Source organism: Lepidochelys kempii, chromosome 2 (genome assembly GCF_965140285.1).
Source record: "Lepidochelys kempii isolate rLepKem1 chromosome 2, rLepKem1.hap1, whole genome shotgun sequence".
Taxonomy (NCBI): Eukaryota; Metazoa; Chordata; order Testudines; family Cheloniidae; genus Lepidochelys; species Lepidochelys kempii.
Window position 1 is genome coordinate 249,479,663 of NC_136381.1, and position 18,273 is coordinate 249,497,935.

At 42.9% G+C, this 18,273-nt stretch overlaps 1 protein-coding gene across 3 annotated transcripts in view; it reads left to right on the forward strand.

The window, feature by feature from the left end:
• Positions 1-18,273, forward strand: part of NCAPG2 (non-SMC condensin II complex subunit G2) — a 116,736-nt gene that overhangs the window by 16,105 nt on the left and 82,358 nt on the right. For 2 of the 3 annotated variants that reach the window (XM_073334541.2, XM_073334542.2), the window contains exons 6-8: positions 2,424-2,558; positions 11,186-11,280; positions 13,735-13,804. In XM_073334541.2, the coding sequence (XP_073190642.2) occupies positions 2,424-2,558; positions 11,186-11,280; positions 13,735-13,804 (300 nt within the window). The remainder of the gene's footprint in view (positions 1-2,423; positions 2,559-11,185; positions 11,281-13,734; positions 13,805-18,273) is intronic. The other variant, XM_073334543.2, reaches the window with a different exon arrangement.

An 18,273-nucleotide genomic window follows, 5' to 3' on the forward strand; every position in this document is an offset into this window, starting at 1 on the left:
GGCCAGGTGGCGTGGACATGAGGAGGGAGCAGGGCCTTGTCAGATGCTCATCTGACGCTCCTGGAAGTTGGTTTGCAGAATCAGACCCCAAAGTTCTCACTTTCTAGAGTCCATTTTTATAGGAATTTCTTCCAATGCCAGTCTATGGGAATTGCTTCATCATGCTGTTGCTGAATCAGTCAGCAGATAGCACATTCCTGACGGCTCCATGCTGCCAGATGTTATCTTGTTCTTTGGTTCTCCCATCTTTGAGGCTGTTGGGTGGATTCCAGTCTGCCCTCCGGGGGTCCTCTGGTTATTTCCACTTGACGCCTTCTTCAGCCAATGGACACTGGATTCTTAGGCTGGCACCTCCTTGATCATTCAGTTATTATCCATACCAAGCATCCATCCACGTACATCCTCTATCTCCTATTTTAATCACAATTGTTAACAAAGCAAGATGAGTACAACAAAAGGGCGGGGAGTCTCTGGGTGCTGTTTCTGTTGTTACAGAGTATTGCTTTGAGTCTCTCTCTGTGTGAGTAGAGGTTGTTACAAAGAATTGCTTTGAGAACAGACTCTGTCTTAGAATGTACTAACACAATTAGCAGCTTGCAAGTTTCACACAGAGAGGGAGAGAAACAGTACCAAAAACCAAGAGACCTCTTAATTAGTAATACCCTGGAATTTAAACTAGGGGGAATCAAACTCATTTGTGATTTTAATACAGAACTTCTTTAATATGATCCAACACCGGTACTGAAGTCAGGCTTACAGGCCTGTAATTACCCGGATCACGTCTGGAGCCCTTTTTAAAAATTGGCATCACGTTAGCTATCCTCCAGTCATTTGGTACAGAATCTGATTTAAATGATAGGTTACAGACTACAGTTAGTAGTTCTGCAATTTCACATTTTAGTTTCTTCAGAACTCTTGGGTGAATGCCATCTGGTCCTGGTGACTTATTACTATTTAGTGTATCAATTTGTTCCAAAACCTCCTCTAATGACACCTCAATCTGGGACTGTTCCTTAGATTTGTCACTGAAAAACAATGCCTCAGGTTTAGGAATCTCCCTCACATCCTCAGCCGTGAAGACCAATGCGAAGAATTCATTTAGTTTCTCCGCAATGGCCTTATCATCCTTGAGTGCTCCATTAGCATCTCGATCGTTCAATGGCCCCACTGGTTGTTTAGAAGGTTTCCTGCTTCTGATGTACTTAACGCATTTTTTTGCTATTCCTTTTTGAATCTTTGGCCTTCTAATTATATTTTTACATTTAATTTGCCAGAGTTTATGCTGCTTTCTATTTCTATTTTCCTCACTGGGATTTAACTTCCACTTTTTAAAGGATGCCTTTTTGCCTCTTGCTGCTTCTTTCACTTTGTTTTTTAGCCACGGTGGCACTTTTTTGGTTTTCTTACAATTTTTTTTTTTAATTTGGGGTATACATTTAAGTTGAACCTCTATTATGGTGTCTTTCAGTAGCTGGGTGTTAGTTAATTAGTAGAGGAACACCTGGGCTTTATGAAGAGCCAGAATACAGAGGAAGCTTCTGGAGAGAGGAACTACCCCAGAACACACATTTCCAGAGGAGAGATTACAAAGCTCTCTGGACAGGAAGGCCGAGGAGATGCCCTGAGTCATCAGGGGAGAGACTAGGCAGTGGAGAAGCCAGGAGAGTTACAGCTGAGGGAGAAGGCTTGTTTACATACCATGTTTGGCAGTTGATTAAATAAACTAGACCCCAGAAGGGGCATTATTCTCTGTATACAAGCCTCATTGAATTTATTGAAAGGCAAGTAGGGGAAACTGAGGCAGAGACATAACTGCAGTTCCACACCCAGTGTGCTCCAGAGGCATGTCCACTCCTTTCGCTCAGCTTTCCATTGCTGATGAACTATAATTCTTAGCTCCCATCCTTACTTCTCATTTTTAATTGCTTGTTTTATTTCAGTTTGATTTCGATTTAATTTTCTCGAACGATTTTTGTCTGAACTGTGTTTTGTAAAGCACTGTGCACATCTGTGGCAGTACCCAAGAAATTGTTTCCTCTACAGTCATTTTCATTTTTGTCATCTCCATCATTCTAATTGCTTCTGTCATGGTTCATCCCACCTCTACAACATTGTCTTGTTTCTTCCCCTTATCCTAATGATCTTCGGTTTCTTTTCCTTGGCTTCCTCTTGGACTCTCAGATTCACTGCAAGTCTTTTTTCTGTGGTCATGCATGTTGTTTCAATCTGTTTCCATTTCCACTATATCAGGGAAATTAATGTTTTATGCAGTCTGAAAAAGTACCACTGCCTATATGGTACAGGACTGGTTCAGGTCCTGAAACTGAAATGTGGTTGGCAGGAGAGCTCTTAGACAGCAAAATCTAAAAATGTAATTGGGTTTACTTTCACTACAGCATAGCCGTGTTTCTTTCTTTTTTTAGGGTGCAGATATAGTTCGTCTATGGCATCTACACCAGATGTTACTGTGTTTTGATTATGACCTTGAGGAGAGTTACGAAGTAAAAGATTTGTTGCTTCAGTGCTTTATGAGTGTTAACCATATAAAAAAAGAAGAGGTAAACACATTTTCCCATTCTGCTTTTCCATATGTTTTCACATATTTTAAGTTAACTTCTTTCAGAGTTAGTCTTTTTGTGACATAGTATTTGTGGAAGTACCAATTCTTATAGTCATATAGTGAACTTTAGACAGACAATACACCACTTATTTCAGGTTATGGAGCTAAGCGCCAATATGTAGGCTTTTTCCCCCAAAGTGAATCTCTTTTTTTTTTTTTTTTTTTGCTGAGTAAAGACAACAGGATTTGGCCCCATCTGTTATCATGAAAGTAACACCTTGTGAAACAGGCTTTCCAGTTCTTATTGTCTCACTGTTGACTCTTGTCTCCCTAAGCACAGACAAACCATTCTGTGCTGCAGGAAAGGGAAAAAGCACTCCAAAAACTACAGTATAATTCTTACCCTTCTGATTCTACATCATAGCCCACTTTTGGAATTATTGAAGTATTATCAGTTTCTGCAGACTCAGATTTGTACTGTGTTTGCAGAAGTCTTAAACCTGATCGCTTCTCAGTGAAAAATTGTTTTCAGCTGTAACTTTTTACTTTGGTTTGCACACTAGGGAATATTGAGGTCTATACATTACACACCTTAAAATGTCATAGCATGGATTGAAACTGAGATATATATTAAGCCAATGAAGAAAGTATGGTAATGAACCAGTTGTTTTATTCTTATAACACTACAGCAAAAACAAATTCTAAATTTGTTACTGTGTCGTTGACTTAGTGCATTCAGAGGTATTGAAAAAGTCTCAGAACTGTGCTTGCTTGGTCACATCCTATGCTACAGAAACAATATAATTATATGAATTAAGGGTAATATTAGCCATGTTAAATAATTTTGTTCTAGTTAGGTAGTTTCTGAATGATCTGGTTTACTTTAATATTTCCTATTTATATATTGACGATAGAAGCATTGAAAACTAGCTATTATACAAATGTATAAATCTGCATTAGCTATCTTTCAGCAACAAATCAACATGTATGCTTGTTTCTCCAGATCTTGTTTTTTATAAGGCCTTCACTTGTTACTACAGACCTATTATTCCATAGACCAACCACAATTCCAGTTTTCCTCAGGTTGAAATACTGTTTTGACTATGTTACAAATCTGTGTTCTCACTAAAAAAGACTTTAGAAAATCACCACTATGTGTAAACAGTTTCTCTGCCTTTTGAAAGATAGTGCATTAATGTGATTCTACACCTGACTTAACAATTTTATTAAGGGGCTCTTAGTACCAGGTGAACTGTATAGTACCTGGAGAATTTAGCCTGAACTTGTACATAGTACTTAGCATATTGGGTTCTTGATATCCAGTTTGAGTCCCTAGGCACTACTGCAGTACAAGTGAATACTAAGCAATTCTTCAGTTATACTAGGAAATAAAAATGCTTAAGAATCTTACTACTTTTCTTAAACAATCAGAATATCACTGAAATATATGAAATTTTTTTCTTTAAGAAACATTACCTGTGACCTTAAGTTCTTCTTCAAATGCTTGATCATGTCCATTCCAGTGTAGGTGTGTGCTTGCCCTGAGAACCGCCGCTGGAAAGTTTTTCTCTGTGGTATCTGTTGGGTCAGCTGTGGTGCCCCCTGGAGTTGCACCCTCATAGCACCGTTATATAGGGCCCTGCCGACCCCTCAATTCCTTTTTTCCGCCCATGAAAGTCACTGAAACTGCTGCTCATCCTTGCGTTTTTTCAGTACTTCTCTGTGGACTTTGCTGATCATCTGTAAATACTTCTTTTTCTAGAGTTTGAGTTTTTGTTTGTTTGTTTGTAGCAGACCCCGCTTAGCGGGGTTAGCCCTTCCCTGGCATCAGGGTATGCCTTGGACCCCGGGGTTCAAGCCGGGTGCATCATGCCATAAGCTGATGCTGGTTAACGATCTACATTCCATCTGCCTCAAGTGTCTGGAAGGAGACCCACATGCAGGAGCATTGCAGGATTTGCAAGGACTTGCAAGACCTAAGAGGACAGGGCCATTAGACTCAAGTTCCTCCTTATGGAGGCAGTGCTTTGTCCCCCTGTGGAGCAGAGTCACATTGACCCAGCACTGGGTACTTTGGCTTCAGTAAGAAGCACCTTGGCATCTCTAAGGGAGATAGAACATTGTTCCACTTCTCCGGTACCTAGGAAGCACTCTGGGTGTATGGCTCAGGACTCCCGGCACCGACACTCATCTCCAGTGCTAAGGAAGACAATTCCAGGGTCTCTTGGCACTGCTCTCCATCGCCGGTACCTAGAAAAAAGCAGAAAAAGATTGACTAGGGCATTCCCCAACCCCAAGGTCTGCGGGACATTGAGACACTGACAGAGTGTGACCCATGCCGGGCCACTCAGAGTTGCCAGCGATGTGTATGGTACCGTTGACTCCGGCCCCAAGAAGGGCACAGTTGAGTCCAGCACCTTTGGACTGACCGCCAAAAGAGAGCCACTGGAGTTCGGCCCTGGTGCTACTATCCATGCTGGAGAAATTTGAGACAGCGAGGGAGTTACTGTCCCTCCCGGTATTGCCATCCCCTGCCATTTGGGAGCAGATAGTGGCAGTACCAGAGGCAAGGATGGCCGTGGTACCAAGACCTTAGGTGCCATCAAAGGGCAACCCGACATGATGTCACAGCACTGGTCTCTTCCCTCCTGGCACCGTTCTCTAGCACCGGTCGGCACTGCTCTGTTCTGGTCACCAAGCAGTGACTCCAATCGGTGACACCCAACAACTGAGATGAGCCTGGGTATTCTGCCAACAGCCTGGCCACCGACCCAGTGGCAGATGCCACTACAGTATCCATTCTGGCCCTACAGTATCCATACAGTATCCATTCTGGCCCTACAGTATCCAATCTCTGACCCTTTTCAGCCAGTCCGGGATGCACAGTCCAGGAGGTTCTACTCCATTGCATTGGAGTCAAGAGATCTTGCACCACCTCCCTTGGAGTAGTGACCAGGCCTCGGTGCCTAGCCTGGTACCAAATTGCAAGACTCTACCTCATGGGACCTAGCTGGTGCAGAGGGTGAGGAACAAGGCCTCTTACCAGTACAGGCATCCTCTTCCACCTCTGCTGTTGAGGTGGTGGTGGGGACAAGTATAGCGCCTTCCCAGGACGGTAGCCCAGAACCTGGTTATCCAGGTGGAGGAGATCTCCGAATCTCTCATGCCCTGGTGGATATCTCAGCGGCTTCAAGACCACTGCTTTGAACAATACCATTTTGGACCCTGTCAAGATCTTATGGCAGACCCCTGCATCCCTCCAACCCACTGTGAAGAGGATGGAGAAGAAGTACTTTGTGTCTCCGAAGGGGTATACATTTCTGTACACCCCTCCCTCCCCCACTACTGGGTTTTGGTTGTTTCAGTGGCAAACAAGGAATGTCAAGGTCAGCCAGGGCTGATTCCCAAGGCCAAAGACGCCAAAAAACTACACCTTTTTGGCGGGAAGGTGTACTCAACTGGCGGCCTCCAGCTCATGATCACAAACCAGCAAGCGCTACTGAGCTGATGTGATTTCAACTGCTGGAGCGCAATGGCTAAATTCAAGCTTTTGCCAAACGAGTCTAGGGGCAAGTTTTCAGCCATAAAGGGAAAATTCAGCTCAAGAGGGGAAATTGGTGGCTAGAGCGTCCCTTCATGCAGCTTTGGACATGGCAGACTCAGCAGCCCAATCCATGGCTTTGGCTGTAGGCATGAGAAGAAGCTCATGGCTTCAGTATTCTGATTTGCCCTGTGAGTTGCAGCAGGCTGTGCAGGACCTTCTGTTTGAAGGCAAATTGCTCTTTTTGGAGCTGACATTCTCGAAGCTCCATGGACTGAAAGACTCTAGAGCCACCCTGATTACATACACTGGCTTTTGCCAAGATGCATTATAAGCCCCAGCCAATGGTCCTGCTTCTTCCTGCCACAGCAGGGGCAGGATTACAGCAGGAGGAGGAGTAAAGGCTGGAAGAGAAGGCCTCTGTTGCAGTCCTCATCTGCTCCAGTACCTCCCCCCACAAGACAATCAGCAGGGTCTAAGCAGGCCTTTTGATGGAGTGACATACCAGGACAATGTGTGGATCCAAATTCCCCTGTATTTGTAGACAGGTTATCCCACTTCTATCAGGCATGAGCTTACATTACCTCAGATTGCTGGGTGCTATGCACAATAGAACTGGGATACACCCTTCAATTCAGTTGTTCCCCTCCTTCCCACCTTCCATCCCTGTCCCTCTTCAGTGACCCTTCTCATGAGAAGCTTCTGGCCCAAGAGATGCCATCGCTCCCGAAGGGTGGGAGCAGTGGAAGAGGTTCCACCAGTTTAAGGGGCTGGGGGCTCTGCTCCCTCTCCTTCTAATCCTGAAGGCTAATGGTGATCTCAGACTGATGTTGGACCTGCGAAACCTCAACAGATTCATGAAGAAACTGAAGTTCTGCATGGTCTCCTTAGCCTCCATTATCCCTTCTCTGGATCCAGGGGGACAGTATGCCGCCCTTAATTTGAAGAACGCGTATTTTCATATTGCAGTTTTTTGGGGACACAGAAGGTTCCTACGATTCGTTGTGAACTGCATGCACTGCCATGCATGCACTGCTCCCATTCGGCATGTCAGCGGCCCCTTGGGTGTTCACAAAGTGCATGGCAGTCGTCGCAGCCTTTCTAAGGAGACAAGGGGTTCAGGTCTATCTTACTTCAATGACTGGCTGATCAGAGGTTGGTCCAAGGCCCAGGTGGAGGCAGATGTGGAGTTAATACAGCCAACTTTCCAGGCCTTGGGGCTGTTGATAAACATGCAGAAATCTACCCTTTTCTCAGTTCAAGGGACAGAATTCATCGGGGTGGTTCTCTACTTGACCCAGGCCAGAGCCTTCCCCATCACCGCAGCAAGAAACTGTGTAAAGCTCCTTGGGCATATGGCATCATGCACCAATGTGGTGCAACACATGAGACTATGGTTCAGGGCTTTCCAGACTTGGCTGGCATCGGTATACGCACTGGGCCAACACCATCTGGACAGGGCAGTCTCGCTTCCCCTGTCGATGATTTCCACCCTCCTTTGGTGGTTAGACCCATGCACAGTATGTGCAGTAGTCACAGTCTCGAGGCCCCAGCCGCCAGTATCTTTTGTCACAGATGTGTCGGTGATGGGATGGGGAGGCTCACTTGGGGACCCTCAGGATTCAGGGCCTCTAGTCCCCGGAGGAGCTCTTGTTATACATCAACATGAGGAAACTGACTGCAGTGTGCCTAGCCTGCCAGGTGTTCCAACCCCCTTTGGCAGGCAACTGCGTGTCGGTCCTTACAGACATGACAGCAACATTTTACATAAACAGGGCAGAGCGCACTCCTCTCCCAGGAAGCTCTTCACCTGTGGGAATTCTGCATAGCCACTTGATCCACCTCAAAGCCTTCTACCTCCCGGGGTCACAGAACGATTTAGTGGACCATCTCAACAGATCCTTTTCCAACCATTATGCGTGGTCCATTTGTCCAGACATTGTGCGTACCGTTTTCCAGAGGTGGGGAACCCCTAGGTAGACCTGTTCACGACAAAGCACAAGAAGTATCTTCAGTTCTGCTCCTTCTTAGGCTACAGCCTGGATTCGCTCACAGACACCTTTCTCCTCCCTTTGACGAGCCATCTCTTCTACATGTTCCCTCCTATCCCTCTCATACAAAGGGTCCTGCTGAAAGTCAGAAGGGATAAGATGTGTCTTATCCTGATAGTCCCGACCTGGATGCATCAGCACTGGCTCACCACCCTCCTAGATCTCTCAGTGGACAGGCCAATCAGCTTGCCCCCGTATCCGGACCTGATCTGTCAGGACCACGGCTGTCTACGTCATCTGAGCCTTGAGTCTCTTCATTTCATGGCATGGAAGCTCCATGGTTGATCCCCACAGAACTGGAATGCTCTGGGCCTGTTGATGAGGTGCTTTTACCTGGCGAAGTGGAAGAGATTCTTTATCTGCTCAGCGCAAGAGGGTATCTCGCCTACTCAGTCGACACTGCCCTTTTATTCTAGATTACCTACTCCCCTCGAAACAGCATGGCCTAATGATGTCATCTATTAGTGTCCATCTAGTTGCAATCTCGACCTTTCACTTGTGGGTGAATGACTGGTTGATCGTCTCAAACTTGATCTGTGGTTGTTTTCTTAAGGGATTGGAGCAGCTATACCCCCAGGTATGCCAGCCAGTCCCTTCCTGGGACCTTGGTGCTGATAAGGCTAAATGCCCCGCATTTGAACCACTGGCAATGTGCTCTCTGCTGTACCTGTACTGGACAGTGGCCCTCCTGGTCGCCATTACTTCTGCCAGAAGGGTCTCAGAGATCAGAGCTCTTTCTTCAGAACCACCATACACCATACAGCTGAACCTTCAAGGACAAGGTTCAGCTGCGGCCACACCCGGCCTTCCTGCCAAAGGTGGTCTCACAATTCCGTAGTAACCAGGATATCTTCCTTCCAGTCTTCTATGTGAGCCACATCCTAAAAGGGAGGAACAGACACTCCACTTGCTGGATGTTAGGCGTGCACTTGCTCTTTACATAGAAAGGACTAACTAAGCCCTTTTGGAAATCCATAGAGCCCTGTGCAGATACCAAATTTATATCCGTGGATATAACATGGATATTTGGCTTGCATGCTCTACTCCTGAGGGAATTCTGTGCCAAAAAATTAAATATTCTGCACAAAATATTTTAAAATTCTGCATATTTTGTCAAAATAACACAATATAATCACACCATTTTCAATTATTTGCTGACAAGTATTTTGAAATAAATTACCAAATTAATTGAAAATGGTGTGATTATATTGTTGTTTCTGTGTTATGTTGACAATTTAAAATATGCAGAACTTTGCAGAATTTTTTTGGTGCAGAATTCCCTCGAGTACCAGGGTTGTGTGTGGCGCAATCTGGGTGCGGGCAGCTCGGTGCGGGGTCTGCATGCACAGGGGCTTGGTGTGGGATTATGTGTGCAGGGGAAATGGGACTCTGCAGGGCCGGGGTTGGGTCTGGGGGAGTGGGGCTTGGTGGGGTGGAGGGTCAGAGTGCTGCTGCTTGGGGCTCAGTGGGTGTGGGTCCGGGTGTGGGGGGCTCCTGATGCAGGAGATAGGGGTCAGTGGGGGTGAGGGTGTGGGGGGCTCCTGATGCGGAGGGGGTCTGGAGGAAGGGGATCTGGGGGAGCGGGTGGGCGGAGGGGTCTCTGACAGGGAGCTGCTCTCCCGAACCCAGACCCCTCTACACTCCGCTGCACCCAGACCCCTCTTCAGCACCAAGACAGCTTTCTCTCCCCTCCCTCCCCACAGTGCGGAGCTTCCTGCAGCCAGGGGAAGTTTCTGCATCTTGATCTGACTCAGCCCCGGCTGCTCCGTGAATGGTGGAGGGGCAACTCTCTCTCTGTCCTCCTCCCCTCCCAGCTGGGACTAATGTCCCTGGGCAGCCAGGGCATCTCCAGACCCCCTTCCCTCAGTGATTTATCTCTTCCCCCAGCTGCCCGAACAGACACATCTGAGCTGCTGTGGAGGGGTGAGTGAGTACTGGTGCAGCTAGCTTCTCTTTGTTTCCCCACAGAAATCATTTTCTGCAAGGAAGTGGGGTGGGGGGGGGGAGAGCATTTTTCTGCTGCGCAGTTGCGCAGAATTTCTCCAGGAGTAATGCTCCTGGACTGGCATGACCAGGGACAGGTGCCGTTGAGTCTGGTGTCTGCCCCAGTGAGCGGAGCTGGAGGTGGTTCAGCCACGCCAGAGGAACTGCTTGCGCGGGCCACTGGCTTCTGTGAGACGTGCAGCTGCTTTCACTGCTGCCATTCCCAGTAGGGATCTGCAGCTCCTCGGATATCCGCTTTATATCTGCTGATATCCGCACACACAGATATAAAGTTTTGTAGCCATTGCAGACAGAATGAAAGGCTGTCCAGTCCCAGCCCAGAAAATTTAATCGTGGATTGCTTCATGTATCCGCACATGCTATGATCTAGCGAAGGTCCCAGCTCCTCCGCTGACATCCCATTCTACAAGAGCTCAAGTATCGGCGGTGGCATCATGGCACAAGTTCCGATTCAGGACATCTGTAGAATGGCAACAGGGTTGTCAGTCCACACTTTCGCATCCCATTATGCCATCACCTAGGAAACTAGAGATTATGCGAGTTTTGGCCGCGCTGTGTTAGTTAGCGTGTCAATAAACTCCAAACCCTCGACCTGTGCAACTCTTGGGAATCGCTTACATTGGAATGGACATGAGCAAGCACTTGAAGAAAAAATGGTTGCTAACCTTCCTTAACTGTTGTTCTTTGAGAGTGTTGTTCATGTCCATTCCAAAACTTCCTCGCCTGCATCTCTGTCGGAGTTAGCTGGCAAGAAGGAACTGAGGGGCTGGTGGGGCCCTATTTCCAGCGGTATGAGAGCATGACTCCAGGGCGCATCAGAGCTGACCCGACGGACACCACAGGGAAAAACTTTTCGGTGGCGGTGCTTGGGGTAAGCACGTATCTACATTGGAATGAACATGAGGAATACATCTCAAAGAACAACAGTTATGGAAGGCTAGGAACCATTTTTTTGCAGTTAACAACTTGAAATGGATCTTAAATTGATGATTCCTGATTTGGGCTTATTTCCATTTTTTTCCTTAACAGGGAAGAAGATTCCTAAGCTTTCTGTTGAGCTGGAATGTAAACTTCATTAAAATGATCCATGGGACTATTAAAAACCAGTTGCAGTGTTTTTCAAAGTATGTATCACAGTTACAGTGATTAGCTAGCATTCATAATGGCAAACTTTGCTTTAAGTTTTCAGAGATGGAACTTCTAGCTCATGGATGAAATATACCTGAATGAAAAGATCAGGTTCTACAAATACACCGAATAACTTCCATATTGCTTCAATAACTCTATATCTTGTCTATACAGTGGATGCTGGTTAATAGCAATCCTGATATTAACTTATGGCCAATAGCAACCTTTTTACAGGAACCAATCCTGTTCCATAGACTTTAATGTTAATAGGATTCAAATATTGGCAATAGTTATGCCACTTTTTCATGTCTTTCATGGCTGCAGCCTTGCCAGCTTGCCTGTAGCCGGGAGGGGAAGGTGTGGGCCTGGCAGCTGCAGGAAGGAGGCACTGCAGCCCAGATAGCAGGATTTTCCATGGGGAGTGGAGGTACTGGGGGTCACGTGACTGCACGGTATCTCTTTCCTCTGCAGATACGTTTGCAGGGCTACATCCAGGAAGGCATGTTCTAGTGCTTCCTTCCTTGCCTGCAGCCCTGCAAATCTGCCTTTTGCTTATTGGCTGCCTTTTGATAATAGCAACTTCTTGCTGGGAAATGAGAGGTAGCTAATAAGTGGAATGTCCTGTATAAAAAAGATGCATAGTACTTGTTTCATGTGGAGACTCCCATTGACTTCAGTAAGGTTGTGCATAGGAGTCTGCCTCTGAGGAATAAGTTGCGGGATTGGCGCCCAAGGGCCTGATGTGTGGATGAAGAATGTATTTTTTTAGTATTGATTTTTTTTTCTTTTTTAGCTATCTAAAATCCCAAGGACTCTGTTTTACAAAGTAATCAACTAATGTTGTATTGAACTTCTTGTGAACCTAACTACATCAATCAGTAACAACAGGTGGTTTAGCTGTATACAATTCTCAGAGTGAATGGGAGCCAAATGGCCAAAACATCACAGAATCTCAAAATATATGGATGTTTATGTCAGCCAACTAAATATTTTGAACCATATAATTTCATGTTGTCTCTTCATATTTTTACACAAATTATAAAAACACACAGGCTTATCTGTACCTGTTTTGGTTTTAAATTTTACTTTTCCCTCATAATATAAATGTGGCATACATCCACAAAAAGGTTTCATAGTAACAGCCGTGTTAGTCTGTATTCGCAAAAAGAAAAGGAGTAGTTGTGGCACCTTAGAGACTAACCAATTTATTTGAGCATAAGCGTTCGTGAGCTACAGCTCAGTATGCATCCGATGAAGTGAGCTGTAGCTCACGAACGCTTATGCTCAAATAAATTGGTTAGTCTCTAAGGTGCCACAAGTACTCCTTTTCTATCCACAAAAAGGTTGACCCATGGCTTGTGTCCATGGCTAGGTATGCGTGGCAAGCCCGGATATGACTGTACACCACGCTACATGTGCAGTAGGGAATTTTTAGTGCAGTATAGTAGGTCCACACAGTCAGTTTAGTACATTGCAGGCTAGCATGCTGTACCTTCACACCCCATCTTGTCATGCACTAACTAGCTGTGAAAACAAACCTCTCTTTTTGTATATTTATATGTTGCCCAATAAAATGAGGCACCAGTCCTGATTGGATTACTACAATTAAATATATTGCAGAATATCAAAAACTAGCACAGGTCCTCTGGATAGGGACAAAACTGTATTTGCCTAATTGGAAGAATTCATCTGGTTTGGTGATAAATTACTAATTACGTAGCATTGTACTCTTTTATATGGTACCAGTTTAAAGAGATTGTGAGAGATTAATTGCCAAATAGTTCAGTAAAGATACTGAGGTATTCTTTTTAAGTTAAAATAATCTGCATAATGCTTCTGATTTAGAACTGTTCTTCTCACCTTTGCTTTTTAAATAATTTAAAGCACTCGAGATTCAGTGCAAGTATTTTATTCTATATAAATACATCAGTTCTCTCACTTCTGAAATGTGCAAATGCTATTGTGCTTAGTTCTTTTGATTGTAGTTCTTATTTCATTAATATAAGGTTACAGCATGTATGCTGCCAAAGCAGACTGCACAGTACTTTGCGACATCACTGTATTACATATTTTGGAATGTAAACATTAAAAACTGCATTTCTTTGGAAACATATCCTTAATTTTTTTTAAAGATGAGGTAATATATAATACCTGCAATAATATTCAGTGGGTGCTTTGGTTTTCTCTTTAAAATACATAAAATGTTAATGGAGGGTTTCTTTGAAATCTGTAACTGAGTAAACTTTATATTCTTCTGTTGGTGTATTAATTACTAAAATAGATTTCAAGTTTTTGCTGGTATTAAAAACAGTGCTGAAAGAGACTGTGTAATACCCTCAATACCCCTTGCCACTCAACACCAACAAACATATTAACTTTTTTTGTACAATATTTATTGTAAAGATGGTATAGAAGTTTAATATTTCTTTTCTCTTAATTCGTTAACACAGATCTCTGATGGCATATGTTGCAGAAATTTATTTCAGGGCTTGGAAGAAGGCTTCAGGAGAGATCTTAGAGGTACATACTCTGTTTTGAATTTGCTATTAAGATTAGTTAATCTAAAGATTCTTTGAAATTGAACCAGTTAAAAGGTTCAGAATTTTTTTTTTTTCTTTTGACAATTGTATAGCTCCATACGCATCTTTATACAACATTTCTCCCTTAGTTTTGGCCAGTAGATCTGATGCCTTATTTGGGAGAGCAATCAGTTTTCGACAAATATTCTCTGACCCATCTCCTGAGCACAACTGCTGCTTAATCTCCTGTCTTTAGAAGTAATACTGGAAGGAGAAAGGATGATTAATTCAGCCACTGTAGTTCTTTGATCTAATTGCCCATTTAGATTCAAACAGCATGTCTATCTTCTCTACTTTTTTTCAATCTTTTGTGCAATATTCCAAATTTAGTGGAAGAAACTGAGTTATAGCTTTGAGTAGTGGCTGAGTATGCACATTTGCCCTGAAGGATAGTGCTTGCTAGCAGCTTTTGAGTTTACATGCCTAGGGCATGTTTCTTATGTGTTCGTTCGTTTATTCTATCTCTCTCTCTCTCTTCCCCCCTTCTTTTAAGACACTGTGGTAAGAACTAGATTTAAGATACTTTAGTATTATAGCTTTTCTGAAATAAAGCTTAACCTTTAGCTGTAGATATTTCTGACAAGTTTTGGAGTTTTTCTGTTTTCAATAAGTAAATATAATTTAGGTAACAGATGTAGGCAGCTAGCATTTTAAAATTTAACGTGATTTTGATATGAAGTTTGTGAAAGAAGGAAATAACTTAAGGTTGCATGGGTAACCTTAATTTCAGCATTTCCGAACTTTTGCGTCCTTGACTTTATAATCTTAGCATTCACTTTATTGTAGTTTCACGTTTTTTTTTAAAAAAAGCAAATTTCATCAATTTGAACCGTATTGCCATTCACTTAGTTCTTAAACAAGGTTAGAATCTTCAGATACACAGCGTAAATCTCTGCCACTTGAGCTAACATAATAACTGATCACAGTTGTAGGTTGTCATCCTCTATTTAGACTAGCCACTAGAAGGGAGGTAAGGCACAGTGGATTTAACATCTACTTGCTGACATCCATAGAATGTTGAGACTCAGAAATCTTGTTTCAATTCCAGGTTCTGAGGGAAGATGTACTCTAGACCCTTCTTCCTCTGTTCTCTCCAGACTTTCCTTGACCTCTTGTCCTGGTTTTAGTCTCTCCTTCAGTCTTCCCCCACGCCTTGCCATTAACACAGGCTCAGTTCCTCTCCTTCTTTCTCATTACCTGGGCACTAACAGCGGGATCATTAGACATACATGAGTCTCTATGCTCTGTTTCTATGCTCAGCACCATGGCAGCCTTTGACAGCTGAAAGGAACAACTGGAAGGAAAGTTAACCCCTGCAGTCCTGAACTTGAGCATGCTTAGTGTAGGCAGTCATCAGAGAACTGATGAACTGAGAAATTCAGAGGCCTGTAATTTTGGCCAAATTTGGACAGATTTTTAAGGGGACAGCAAACAGCACATCCTTGATACCCAACCACTGTCCTAGCAAAATTTCAAGTCCCTGCTCTACAGCATGGAGGCATTTTATATCCCTAACCTTGTTCTGAGAAATGGATGAACAATTTTTGATGAAACATTAAAAAAAATCAGTCCAAGAGAGGCACCCAGCATGGAAAAATTTAGCTCAAAATAGTTAGCTATAAGTAGGGCACTTAGTTTTTGTTTTTTATTTTATGTATTTTTTCCTGGGAATTTATCAGTGTTTATGACCACAACCACAAAATCGGTGAAAATCGGTGGAAAAAACTATTAAAAATTTTTCTGGCTCAATATCATGGTTTATTTTGGTGGACGGAAGGACAGGGAAAGAAGTATTCTCAGTAGATCAGCAGTTCTCAAAATGTGGGTCGGGATCGCAAAGTAGGTCGCAACCCCATTTTAATGGGGTCGCCAGGGCTGGGTTAGACTCGCTGGGGCACAGGGCTGAAGCCCAAGCCCCACCGCCTGGGACCAAAGCCAAAGCCGGAGGGCTTCAGCCCTGGGTGGTGGGACTCAAGTTACAGACCCCCTGCCTGGGGCTGAAACCCTTGAGCTTCAGCTTTGGCCCTCTTGCCCGGTGCAGTGGGGCTCGGGCTTCGGTCCCCCCTCCTGGAGTTGTATAGTAATTTTTGTTGTCAGAAGTGGGTCATGGTACAATGAAATTTGAGAACCCGTGCAGTGGATTAGTGCTTTGATGAATGGAATTTAATGTAGTTTGCTGAAGAACTAAAACAGAACTCAAAACAATGCCACCTCTGAGTTTAAGAAAACAATATATCTCTAATCCCCAAATAAAACTTTTCATTTGAATAAATAGTTTATTGTTGTAGACTTAGAACTATTAGCCTATAAATATTTACAGTTAATACTTGAGCCACACATTTGCAGCGCACACATTCAATTTAATCCTTTTCTCTTGTTTTTTGTTTAAACTTTTGAATACTTTCTTGTCTTCTGAAACACATTCTGATACAGATTTTCGTTTTCTTCCCATTTTAGTGTGTCATATCTTTAAACCGTTATCTGTAGGGCTGTGGATTAATTGCAGTTAACTCATGCAATTAACTAAAAAAAATTAATCATGATTAATCACACTGTTAAACAAAAGAAGACCAAATGAAATTTATTAAATATTTTTGGATGTTTTTCTACATTTTCAAATATGTCTATTTCAATTACAACACAGAATACAAAGCGCACACTTTATATTATTTTTATTACAGATATTTGTACTGTAAAAATGATAAAAGGAATATTTTTCAATTCACCTCATATAAGTACTGCAGTGCAATCTCTTTATCAATGAAAGTGCAACTTTCAAATGTGGTGTTTTTTTGTTGCATAACTGCACTCAAAAAAACAACAGTATAAAACTTTAGAGCCTACAAGACCACTCAGTCCTACTTCTTGTTCAGCCAATCGCTAAGAAAAACAAGTTTGTTTACATTTACGGGAGATAATGCTACCCGCTTCTTACTTACAATGTCACCTGAAAGTGAGAACAGGCGTTCGCATGGCACTGTTGTAGCTGGCATCATAAAATATTTACGTGGCAGCTGTGCTAAAGATTCATATGCCTCTTTATGCTTTGGCCATTGTTCCAGAGGACATGCTTCCATGCTGATGACTCTTGAAATGCATTAATTAAATTTGTGATTGAACTTCTTGGGAATTGTATGTCCCCTGTTCTGCTTTAACTGCATTCTGCCATATATTTCATGTTATAGCAGTCTTGGATGATGACCCTGCACATGTTTGTTTTTAATTACATTTTCACTGGAAATTTTGACAAAATGCAAAGAAGATACCAATGTGAAATTTCTAAAGATAGCTACAGCACTCACCCCAAGATTTAAGAATCTGAAGTGCCTTCCAAAATCTGAGAGGGGTGAGTTGTGGAGCATGCTTTCAGAAGTCTTAGAAGAGCAACACTCTGATGCGGAAACTACAGAACCCAAAGCACCAAAAAAGAAAATCAACCTTCTGTTGGTGGCATCAGACTCAGATGATGACAATAAACATGTGTTAGTCCGCACTGCTTTGGATCGTTATCGAGCAGAACCCATCATAAGAATGAACGCATGTCCTCTGGAGTGGTCGTTGAAACATGAAGGGACATTTGAATCTTTAGCGCATCTGTCATGTAAATAACTTGCGACGCCGGCTACAACAGTGCCATTGAAAGGCCTGTTCTCACTTTCAGGTGACATTGTAACCTGTAAGAAGCAGGCAGCATTATTTTCTGCAAAGGTAAACGAATTTGTTTGCGTGATTGGCTGAACAAGAAATCAGGACTGATTTGGATTTGTAGGCTCTAAAGATTTACATTGTTTTATTTTTGAATGCAGGTTTTTTTGTACATAATTCTACATTTGTAAGTTCAACTTTCGTGATAAAAAGATTGCACTATAGTACTTGTATTTTTCAATTCACCTAATACTATTTCTTTTGTTTTTTACAGTGCAAATATTTGTAATAAAAAATAAATATAAAGTGAGCACTGTATACTTTGTATTCTGTGTTGTAATTGAAATCAGTATATTTGAAAATGTAGAAAACATCCAGAATATTTAATAAATGGTATTCTATTATTGTTTAGTAACGCAATTAATTTTTTTTAATCGTTTGACAGCCCTAGTTATCTGCTAACAGTTTGAAATGTGTACGTGGTGGGTGTGAGATTCATCAGTATGTTCAGATGCGCATGTACTTCAAAGTTTGCATGTGTGCCTATTTGTTGTGTATCTTCTAGTCTAATACATACCCTTACTTCAACAGGCCGCTTTGCATATACACAGACTAATGTATTATCGTAATACAATATGTTGAATGAGATATATTTATTTTCTTAATAAAACAAGATTTTTTTTAATGTATCTGAATGATACAAAACTAGGGTGAAAATTGGGGGGGAAAAATGAATAATACTTTTGTAAAACCCAGGATTTTTTC